The following is an 11,212-nucleotide window of genomic DNA, read 5'->3' as shown; positions in this document are numbered from 1 at the left end:
GCCCCAGGGCGGAGCGCGGCGGAACGATGGCGGCCGCGCTGGCGGCGGCCGTGGCGGCGGCGCTGGGTGCGCTGTTACTGGCGCCGGGCGGCACGCAGTCGCGCGGAGGGGCCGCCGCTGCGGGGCCGCCGCCGCCGCTCAAGATGGACCAGGCCCTCCTGCTGGTCCGCAACGAGCTGCCCGCGCAGGGCCTTCGCTTGGCCGCCCGCTCCGTTGCCTGCCACCGGGTGAGCGCGCCGAGCCGCGCGGCCACTAGCCCGCGGCCTGCGGCCCGGTTCGCCTCACCCTCCGCTTCCTCCGCAGTGCTCCTACCAGCTGCTGGCCGTCGTCCCGCCGAGCGACGGGGGCCCGGGCGCGGCGGCGGTGGTGGACACCCAGCATCCGCTCAGCCTGCTGCTCAGCGGCTCCCGGGCCGGCAGCGAGCTCTGCAAGTAGGTGCCACCGCCCTGGCTCTCCCTGTGTGCTGCTGGGTTTTTGTTTCCCCCGCGCTACGACTGGTGTTTGTCGCAGCCCTTCACCTGTTTCCTGACCGTTGAGATCTAGAGTTCGCCACGCTGTGGGTTACGGTGGGTGTGTCTGGGTGCGGGGCCAGCCCGTGCCGGGGCCTGGTCTCGCTCGCATAGGGAGGCAGTGGTGTGAGGCGATGGGTGATGTGAGCTCAGGAAGGGTGATGCTCACCCTGCAGCTCTCTGAGTGATGCCTTGTTATCTACATGGAGCGGCAAGTTCTGTCTCCCTTTTCCTTTGCAGGATTCAGTATCATTTTGGAGAGTTCGGCAATTACTCCCTAGTGGTAAAGACCCTAAGCACAAGTGCTGAAACCATTTCTTGTGACATAGTCATCAATGAAGGCCCCATCAACAGCTACCTCCGTACGTAATGCTCAGTTTTCCTCTTTCATTCTGCAACATGCATGTCTCCCAACAAAGGCAGCTACCTAAAATGCGTCTGTAGCTACCTTTGTTGTGTTGAAATGTGCAGTGGGTCTGCACATCTTCTCTCTCGGTGTTTTGCCTTCTTATGTTTTACATCCCTACCTGGAGGCCCTGGCCAGGACCAGGTCTCTTCAGATGAGATGCACTGTGACTAGAACATTTTTGGAGCAAAAATTAGCCCCACAGAAATCAGTGGGTATTTTATCCAGAGGGAGATTTTATCATCGTTAGTTCCTCTTTCCCTTCATGTTTCTGAACATACACAGGATCCTTGTTCTTCCCTCTGTCCTTCTTCTTGCACAAAACAGGAAATAAACCATACTGTTTGGATTTCTGTTTTGTTGTTGTGCTTTTAATTTTAAACTCGCTGTCTTACTTCTTCGTTCATCTCCTTTCCCAGGTCTTCTTTAAGCTCTCATCTCTTCCATTCCACTCCTTTGTATTAGGTTTTTCTTCAGTCCTTCCAGTTCTCCAGCTATAAAGAAAAATCCTTCACACTTTCAAATGCTTTTTCTCTCCCTGTCCTCATTGAGGCTATCTCTGAATCTCTAGTTTTTTCATCAGAACATATGGCAAATCAACTCTTTCTTCACTATTGCCTCAGTGTGCTTTTTTTTTTTGCCTTTTTGTGTCAAGATGTGCAGTTGCTGATTGCTAACCTGCTTCAGTTTTGTTTTCTTCTCTTTGTGGGTCTCAGGCTGGGGATACATATTCTGTGGAGAAAGTGGTGTGATGGATGGTGGGATGAGCTGGTTGTCATGTTTGTATCACACTTGTCCAGACCCCTGCCAATGAGCAGTTTTGTTGTGTCAGAATTGTGTTCTTCTTTTCCATGTAGCTATCCTCTTTGCTTTCCTGGTTTATTCGGGGATCCTTGCTATCCTGATCATCTGTCGCCTTGTTATGAAGTAAGTGAACAGTATGGTAACACCTCATATGTGAGATGGGGTCGCCCATTTAGAAGTAGTGTGGTAGTGCTTTGGAGTCCCTGCTTGCAGGTAAGACCCTGCAGCCAGGCTGCCATGTACAAGTCAAGCTGTGCTAACTGTCTATGCAATGACAAATGCAGGATGATGTGATTTGAGGGATGTCTTACAGCTTGCTAGCTTGTGTGCAGAGCAGTTGCTGGAGAGCAGCTGACGTCAGCCGTAAGCTGATGCACACTCTGCTTTACCATCCCGTGACTTGTTCCTGGGAACAGCCTCAAATCAGCTGTACAAGTCAGCGTGACCTAAGCACCTTTAACATCTGTGGTCTTCTGTCATGTGTACTGAGCAATATGAGTCCCTGTCCCTATGGACAGCCTGAGAGTAGAGGTCCCAAACTTGATCTTGTAGGAGCATCATTAGATAAATGGATGTAACTGGAGTCACAGGTGCTGTTTGTTTATCAGTATTACATACACAAACTGGAGAAACATGAATAGGGGCCATCCCAGCTTTTGATTTATACTACTAAATAGTTGATATTAAGATGGAATTGGCTATGAAGCAGCCAATTTTTGTTTTGTTTCGTCTTTTAAACTGTTACTAATTTTCAGAATTGGTCCAGTCAGAAACTGGGTTTACAAGAAACTGAACCCTAGGGAAACTGATCGTCTGATTAATTCTGTGAGTGACCAAAGTACCTTTCATTTGCATTTGGTGGTGGTGGTTTAACCTCATAACAACGCATGCTGTCTGGGCATCTGGGGGTTTATTTATTACTTGCCATCTTCTTGTGCCTCTTGCCTTCACCAAATCTTGTATTGGTGTCAGACAGGCAGTTTTATGTCAATGGAGAGAGCTGGGCTGGGTTTCCAGGTTGGAGTTATGGATTCCTCGCAGAACTCTTGCAAGCTGGGAATATCTAGCTTTCTGCCCTCCTTAGTTCCCTTGAAGGACATGCATATGTGAAAACTGTCCCCATCTCATGCAAGCAGTGTAAGGGTAGGGTTGAAGTGCCAGCTTGTGTATTTGCTTGCAGCATAATAGGAATTTTCATGGGAGCTAAGCTTAAATCAAGATTCCTTTGACAGCCCTAGAGCTGGCATTTCTGTGGGCCATGTTTTATACTAGAGTATAGATGGATTGTCACAGTTTGGGCTTCATGTGTAGGAGGTCTGAACCTGAGTGGAGTCAGAGTGGAGCTGGGAGCATAGCTCTGGGGCAATTCTTGAAGTTATCTCCAGTTATCCGTGTCAAAGCAATTTTGCTGCCTTATGCTGTCACTGGAGCTGATCAGAGTGGTTCAGGGAACCCGTCTGGAAAGAAGCCAGTCCTGCTTTTAAAAAGATTCATTTTCTGCTGGTTTAGCTTCCTGAACGGTCTCTCTGTGGTGTCAGACAAGCGCTGATGGGATGGGATGGGACTGATCCTGTTGATGAGAGTCAGCAGCTGGATCTGCTCAGCTCAGTTGTAAAGCTGCCCTCACAGGGATGGCAAGGCTGTGGCTGATTTGGACTGAACCCAGCTCCCACAAATCTCAAACATAGGATTTTCTTACTGGCTTACTGTTTCCACCCTGGTCAAAGGTGGAGTACAGAGCATCTGCATTTTCATGTCAAATACTGTTGCCACACAACAGAGCCACTGGGGGGTTAGAAATAGCAAGTGGGGAAGCAAAAAGAAAAGGAAGTTGGGGAGAATCAGGGCAAACATGGTGGGCAAACCCATGCAGTTCCGTAGCCAGCCGCCGACTTGCTTTTCTTGTGTCTGATTTGTTCCTTCAGGAGCTGGGGTCCCCAAGCACCACAGACTCCCCTAGCAGTGATCCTTCCCCACGTCTGTGGCGCGCAACCTCTCAGCAACGACTGCGTTCCCTGGACACGTTCCGAGGGTGAGCATAAGACCTTGCCCAAAAGCAGCTCTCCCGAAGGGCGTGAGATTTGTCCAAAGGCAGATTGACAGTATATGGAAATATGTAGCAGTGGAACTGTTCAAGCATTTAACTTGAAAGATAATCAAAATTTTAGTTATCGCTGTTGAGGCATTGCCATAGATCTAGTTTGAGGAAATGTATAAGTTGTGGTTCATGGTGGAAAAGAGCAACCTACGTTCAGCATGAAAATGCTATGTGAAGGTGCTTACTTCAGTTCAGTGCCATGATCTTTGCAATACTGCTTCCTGTTCAGCAAATCTGGAAGCCTTGTATGTAATCTTTCTTTGAAAATAAACTATGTTAGATCTCACAGTTGGAAATGTTTTAATGGAATAAATGTTAACTGTGTTTGTACATATGTATTTCATTGACATGTGGTGCTTTCTGTGTTTTCGTTGTTTCTTTTTAGCCTCTCTCTTATAATTATGGTGTTTGTTAACTATGGAGGAGGAAAATACTGGTTCTTCAAACATGAGAGTTGGAACGGTAAAGTACAATTGAGACACAGCTAATCTGCATTTTAAGTCCAATATCTAGATATGGTTACCTGCTGCCTTGTTTTTAGTTGAAGACTGGGATGCTCTGCTGGTTTGCACCAGCACAGTATCTAGCCTGTTAGGCTAATGGGAGAAGCAATGCATATGCAATGATGGATTAATTTCAAATCACAATCCGTTGGTAAGCTTGTTATTTTTGACATAGTGTAATATTTTTAGCTTTTAAGAACCATGGTCATTAAACAGAGTCTAGTACTATAGTCAAGCCCATGGTGCTTGATGCTGTGCAACCATAATGCTGTGCTTGACAAGCTGATGGGGGAGGGGTTGTGCAGTGTGTTGCCCTGGTGGAGAATAGCAAGGATTCCTTTCCTGAAATCTTTCCTGAGAGACAATTATGAACCTGTTTCTGAGGAATGGTAAAAGCAGTGAAGCAAGATGATTGGATCTTTCTGTGTTTTGCTTATAACATGTTTTAGATTTTGGGGTATCAAATGACTGCAAACAGCCTGTAGTTCCTCTGAAAACTCACCAATAACACTGTTAAAGTTTAGGAAAGTTTTGAGGAAAATAATGTGTTCCTTCTTATTTCTTTTGTAGGATTAACAGTGGCAGACCTGGTTTTTCCATGGTAGGTCTTCCTGAAGAATAGTGTGTCAAGTGATGTTAAGGGTTGCCAGGGGAACATTGCATACTCCCTGCCTTCATATGAAAATGGATTCGGAGGAGTGAATTTGTGTTAAACAGCTGTTAGGAAGCTGCCCTTCTTGAAGACAACACAGTCCCTATGAACCAGTAGAACAGCTGAATGCTCTTAGCTGCTTTGTAACCTCTTTCTGTTCTGTAGGTTTGTGTTCATCATGGGCACATCAATATCACTGTCGCTGAGCTCCATGCTGAGGTGGGGAAGTTCTAAGCAGAAGGTGCTATGGAAAATCCTCTGGAGGAGCTTTCTGCTAATCCTGCTGGGAGTCATAGTTGTGAATCCCAATTACTGCCTTGGAGCATGTGAGCGAAACCCTATTTCTGTTGTTCTGCTTCTTTGGCCGGGCTGTCTCCTATAGGAGACTGACACAATTCTTTCTGTTTGACCCCTGTGCTGGGCACTGTTTATCATCTTAGTGTTGACTTGCCCAGGGTTATGATTTACAGTCAAGTGGCAGAATGGAGGTGTCCCACACACCTGCAGGTGCAGTGGCTCTCAGCTCTGCCTGGGGAAGAGTGGCTTCATATTTATGAAGGAGCCCATGTCTGTTCCTCTTTCACATTGCATGTCTTTTCTCCAGTGTCCTGGGAAAATCTGCGCATCCCTGGAGTACTCCAGAGACTGGGACTGACGTACCTAGTGGTTGCTGCTCTTGAACTCCTGTTTACAAGAACTGGTGCTGACAGTGGGACTTTGGTAAGTTACATGGGAAGGTAACACATGATGCTGGAGTAGGGTTTGGGAGCTTTTGCTCTTGAGTATAAGGAACATGTAGCATCTTATTTGATGTGCCACACAGCGTGACCTGGTGAAAATATCAGGGAACACACAACTTCCAGTGTTCCCCTCTACGTTTTATCATGTCTGCCTTTGCTTTATTTGAGGATTTCACTGATCCATCCTGATGGTGTTTAGAAACAGACATTCCCAGGCATTTCTGATGACTTTCCACTGCCAAGGCACCGCAGGGACGGGCATCTCTGTGCTGAATCCTGTGGCCTCTGTTTTGTCCAGTTAATTTTGGCAGTGGTTTTCCACAGCAGGGGAAAGTAATACCGCTTTTTGGCTTTTCTGGAATCTGTTTTCCCAAAAGGCTTTTGTTCTACTCAAGAATCAAAATTCCTTGTGACATTTTCCAAGCTGAAAAACATTGTGGGTTTTTGTTTTGGTTTGATTCCCACCCCCCTCCTCAAAGAATTAAGTGTCTGGAAATCGTCTATGAAGATGAAAGGTCCATTGGCAGAACCCAGTTTTCAACAAAAACAGCCCTCTTGTATCTGGAGAACTGCCTGTCAAGAAGTACAGGATGTCCCCAAGGGCATGTTTTTCACTTGCCAGTTAATATTTCCCCTTCCCTCCATCTCATGCAGGAGATGTCATGTCCTGCTCTGCAGGATATTCTCCCCTTCTGGCCACAGTGGATCTTCATTCTGATGTTAGAAGTGATTTGGCTGTGCCTGACATTTTTGTTACCAGTGCCAGGTTGTCCCAGGTAAGACTGCACTCAGACTACTTTTTGTGGGGCATCAGATTAACTATTTTCTACCTGGCAGGAGAAAAAACAGTTATAGGGATAGGACAAAGGTGAAAGCTCTAACGGCAGCAGGCTGAAGGGAAGAATTTATCATATAAAAAAGCTTTTACTTTGGTATTAAAATAAGTGGTGTGAAAAGGTGACATCATTGCTTCTGTCAGAACAAGAGGCTTGCAGTCTCCCTGAGGCCTGTGTACAGCAATATACAATCATCACAACATCATCCTGAGTCCTAGGTCAGCACGTGCAGAGGAGCTACAGCAGCCATCTGGACAACCAGAGCTGAACTGAAGCCTTGCTTTAGGTTCCTGCCCATATCCTTGAGACCAGTTATCACACAGGACCTGCATTTCACAGTGTGCCTCTGGCCAGAGAGGACATCTAGCATCGATGCTTGTTTGTTTCTGTCCTAGGGGCTATCTTGGTCCTGGGGGCATTGGAGATTTTGGAAACTATCTTAACTGCACTGGAGGAGCAGCTGGTTACATTGATCGTTTGGTTCTTGGAGAAAAGCATATATATCAGCATCCCTCTTGCAATGTAAGTAGGTTTTGGTTTGCAGTATGAAGCTGCAGGCTACCACCAAGTGCAGCTGTGAGGAGGGGCTTGGGAAAGATGTGTGTGCTGAAGAGGAGGCTGGAAAAGAAAGGATACTGGTTGCTTGGGTACCTTGTAATAACTGCTTTATGTTTAAGGTGCTTTACCAAACAACAGTGCCATATGATCCTGAAGGGATCCTGGGGACAATAAATACCATCTTAATGGCATTTCTGGGACTGCAGGTACCTCTTCTTTTTCTGTGTGTTACATGGGAAAATCTGAGGGCATCTTGGAAGTGGGGAGGCAACTTGTTTTATTTGTTGTTGAGACTGGCTCTAACAAAATCTTTTCTAGAGCAATGCTTTCAGACCACATAGCCTAAGGTGGGTGTCAGAGAAGTAGAATCTAACCTGGCAGAAACTGGAAAATGAACATGTGCTCTGAGCAGGCTGGGATGGATGCAGTGCCAAGAAGCTGTTTGGGCTGGTCAGGGAGTCAGCACCGGTTTGTTCCTTCATGCAGTCCCTTGCTGAGGGTTGGGAGGTAGAGTTTGAGTCAACAAACAGTTAGGACAACAACACCGTTGTCCTTACAAAGTTGCTCATCCCATTCTTCAGTGTTAACAGAGTAGGAAAGGGATATAAGGTGTAGGGATAAAAGGTGTACCTCTGCTGCTAAGTGATTTGCATTTAGATATTTCTCCCATCTGTGTACATTCTTTGCAAAGTTTCAATTTCTCAGCCTTTCAGACACTTAGCTGATATAAACTATTGGTGTTCCTTGCATTAGCACAAGGAACCCATAACCAATGCAACTACATTTTGAGAGCCAGGCCTTAATTCTTTTTGTATTCTGCTTATACTAGGCAGGAAAAATAATCTTGTCGTACAAAGACCAGCACAAACAGATCATGAGCCGGTTCTTTATCTGGAGCGTAGTAATGGTAAGTTATTTCACCTAGTATGGTCAAATATCACTAGGTAGCTCCTTAATAGACCTGTCTTCTTGTTCAACACAAACTGTCTGAAATGTTGCAGTGATTATATAAGCTTAAGTAACTTTTCTATTGCAGGGAATTATTTCTGCTATCTTGACAAAATGTTCTAAAGAAGAAGGGTTTATTCCTATAAACAAGAACTTATGGTAAGCTGAGAGCTTTTAGTAACGACTTTCTTTAAGTATTATTTTACCTGTTTTCCTTTTCTTGTATTGTGATCTGTATGCATCACTTACCTCTCTAACCTTCTATTGAAAATGTGCATAGGTCAACGTCATATGTGACAACCATGAGCTGCTTTGCCTTCATCCTCTTATTGCTGATGTATTACCTTGTGGATGTCAAGAGACTGTGGTCAGGTACTCCATTTTTCTACCCAGGTCAGTGAAAGCACGGCAGGAAATGCATTCCTTCCAGTTCTTTGTGAACTATCCTGTTATGTTTCTGTACCTCCTTTGTCTTCAAAGGAGTTGGGATTTTGAATGAGGTACCTTGAAGGAGGTCAAAATGATTAACTGGAGCTGAATTTTTGCATAGAATTGAGAGACTAGACCAGAAATTTAAGGGAGATGGACTGCCAATATTTAAATGAGGGCTGGAAGCTGCTGTTGCCACATGACCGTTTTAAGTTTCATCTTGAGTTCAGGGAGCAGCTGCCTAGCACCAAGCAAAATACCACAGCTGGCTTGCAGTTGGTTTGGAAAGGACTGCAGAGACTTAGCTAACATCGTGGGGAAACTCAAAGGCCTGTCAGCAGAGTAATACCACTTCTGAAGATGTGGAAGACAAAATCCCCTGGGCAGCCACATAGGTTCTCTCTGTGTTTTTAGATAAGCCTGTCTCCCAAAGCGTCCCATTGTGGCTTTAACCACACTGGGCTTGTGACAGACATTTGAGGACAGAGTGCAAACCCACAGCATAGGGAACATTTCTTGAGCTTTGGTATCTGGACAGGAAGATGGGTAGGGTAACAGCATGGTATCATATCTCCTACCAGAAATCCCAGAGCTTTGAAGGGCAGTCAGCATTTGTTTGGAAAGGCAGTAAATCTGAACAAATAAGTGGGCACCCAGCCACTCTTAAGACAATAACTGATTAGTCTTGTCAGTAGCATTGTGGGAGCATTGATCTGGTTGTATTTTCAATTTAGCTTGTATGTTATCTGCATTTCTTTTCAATAAACATTTTCGGGGGTGAAGTCCCTCAGATGGTGTGTGAAAGCAAACACATGTGCAATAGCATCCTTGGGGCAAGGAACATTAGCTTTTGGGATTGGCTGTTACAGTTTCAGTGCCATTCCATTTCATAAGCCTGGCATGCCTGTGCCTGCTTCTTCTGCAGCAAGCTCCTACCTGCCCTTTTGAGTGCTGAGACCTGTGCTTACTTTCAGGAATGAACTCAATTCTGGTCTACATCGGACATGAAGTGTTTGAAAACTATTTCCCTTTCAAGTGGAAGATGCAAGACAGTCAATCCCATGCAGAGCACCTGACTCAAAACCTCACTGCAACAACTCTTTGGGTCATAATATCATATTTACTTTACAGGAAAAAGATATTCTGGAAAATCTGATGGAGGTGGTCAGGTAGGCCTACATGCTCTTGAGGCAAGGGCATAAGATGAATTAGCCTGAGATGCTGTCACTTCTGCTGGGTTGTATTAATAAAAAGGGATCCTAGTTCAAGTTTACATTTCCATGGACATTGTGATCAAGACTTTATGTGACTTAAGGACCATATTTTTGTATTTAGCTAAAACTTATTAATCTGCTGCAGTTACTCTATTTCTACTTACTGCACTTTTAAAATATTTTACTGATCTCCTGCTTTTGTGCAGAGAAACTGACTATATTGCACCACTTGGGTATTTAAAGACAGTCTGATGGGTGCTCATGAAAGGAACTGTAAGGGAGCTTGGTGGTGATTGCAAGGGATTATCAGAAGAGACTCTGGTCGTTGTCACTGCATGTGACAAGGCACCTAAATCAGAAGCTGGGGCTTGTAAAAGCTCTCGGCACTTGCAGTATCCCACCACTAGCTATGGGCACACGTTTGGTCCAGCCAGTGTCATGTCCCCCTTGTGGAGGGAGGGAGGAGTGACTGGATTTGCAGATGCCCCCAGTTAGATTTAGGTGAAATGACACCCAAGTTCTGTACATAAGAGAAAAAAGAATCAACTTTAATAGGAGAATTCTACAAAACAGTTATCGCCTGTGTTGGCTCCCTCACAATTATACCTACTTAAGCCGTGCAGTTTTTGAGGAAGTTCAAGTAAGCCTTATGATACTTCAAGAGAAAAAGGAAAAAGGAAGAAATAAAAGAGAGAGATCACCAGTCCTGGATTCAAGGCCATGTCTGCTGACAGGGGTAATCCACATGTTGAAAAAGGGAAGCAGCAGCACTGAGAAGGGCTGGGCCAACCCCCCTCCCCAACCTCTATTTGCGATTGTCATTGGCTTCAGTTCCAGGACCAGCTGAGACATCAGCTTCCAGGCATTACTGGGCCTGTCCCTTAAACCATTTTTTTTTAACTGGGTAGCACTGGCTGTGTCCTCAGCTCTGCACTTGGGTGAGTAGTACAGTAACTACTAAGGAAAGCTCAGGGCTTCCTGTGTGCTGCAGGGGCCAGTGCCTCAGCTCAGCTGTTTGCCTTTTGCTGTTATCTGGGCTGGGATCAACCCCAGCATCCTGCAGAAACCTGCTGCCAAAGACCTCTTCTAATGGGTTAGAAATTGGCATGCTGCTGCTACAGGCTTAGCAGTTCACCTAGGTATGTTCTGGGCCTTTGTGTTACGTACCTCTAGCATAGATGAAGTCTGAATTTCACATGCTACACTCAAAGTGGAGAAGGGCCAAGCACTTTGATACTGAAGTTCAATCAGAGCAATCCTCTTTATAAATGGACTTGCATGAGGGCTCCAAATATAAAAACCAGCAAAACCAGGTGGAATTCAGCCAAAAACAAAACAGACCAGTTAAACTCAGTGTCAGATATTTGTCAACTCACTTCTGTTGTGATTTCCAAACTAATGCTAATAAAAAGCCTGAAGTACCTTCTTCTGTTCTCTGTGTACATATATGGAAGGAAATAATTAAGACACGCACCTTAGTATAATGCCTATGAAAAGGAAAAAAAACAAAACAAA

General features: G+C 45.4%; 1 protein-coding gene across 1 annotated transcript; it reads left to right on the top strand.

Moving 5' to 3' along the window:
• The first annotated feature begins 13 nt into the window (after nucleotides 1-13).
• On the top strand, nucleotides 14-11,123 carry HGSNAT (heparan-alpha-glucosaminide N-acetyltransferase). The gene is made up of 17 exons (XM_420455.8): nucleotides 14-227; nucleotides 304-431; nucleotides 750-871; nucleotides 1,773-1,842; nucleotides 2,475-2,544; nucleotides 3,645-3,751; nucleotides 4,203-4,279; nucleotides 4,891-4,921; nucleotides 5,138-5,298; nucleotides 5,577-5,692; nucleotides 6,367-6,488; nucleotides 6,944-7,070; nucleotides 7,226-7,312; nucleotides 7,936-8,013; nucleotides 8,143-8,213; nucleotides 8,335-8,447; nucleotides 9,458-11,123. The coding sequence occupies exons 1-17, from the start codon at nucleotides 27-29 to the stop codon at nucleotides 9,637-9,639; spliced, it is 1,863 nt and encodes a 620-aa protein (XP_420455.5). The 5' UTR covers nucleotides 14-26; the 3' UTR covers nucleotides 9,640-11,123.
• The last annotated feature ends 89 nt before the right edge of the window (nucleotides 11,124-11,212 follow it).

Source organism: Gallus gallus, chromosome 4, assembly GCF_016699485.2.
Source record: "Gallus gallus isolate bGalGal1 chromosome 4, bGalGal1.mat.broiler.GRCg7b, whole genome shotgun sequence".
In the NCBI taxonomy this organism is placed as follows: domain Eukaryota; kingdom Metazoa; phylum Chordata; class Aves; order Galliformes; family Phasianidae; genus Gallus; species Gallus gallus.
This window is presented reverse-complemented; position numbering and strand designations above follow the sequence as displayed.

Bases quoted from the DNA above. Each gene is read 5' to 3' on its own strand.
- HGSNAT (XM_420455.8), top strand. From the start codon at position 27: ATGGCGGCCGCGCTGGCGGCGGCCGTGGCGGCGGCGCTGGGTGCGCTG. The intron at 3,752-4,202 runs GTGAGCATAAGA...GTTTCTTTTTAG, and splicing joins TCCCTGGACACGTTCCGAGG to CCTCTCTCTTATAATTATGG. The intron at 5,299-5,576 runs GTGAGCGAAACC...TCTTTTCTCCAG, and splicing joins CAATTACTGCCTTGGAGCAT to TGTCCTGGGAAAATCTGCGC.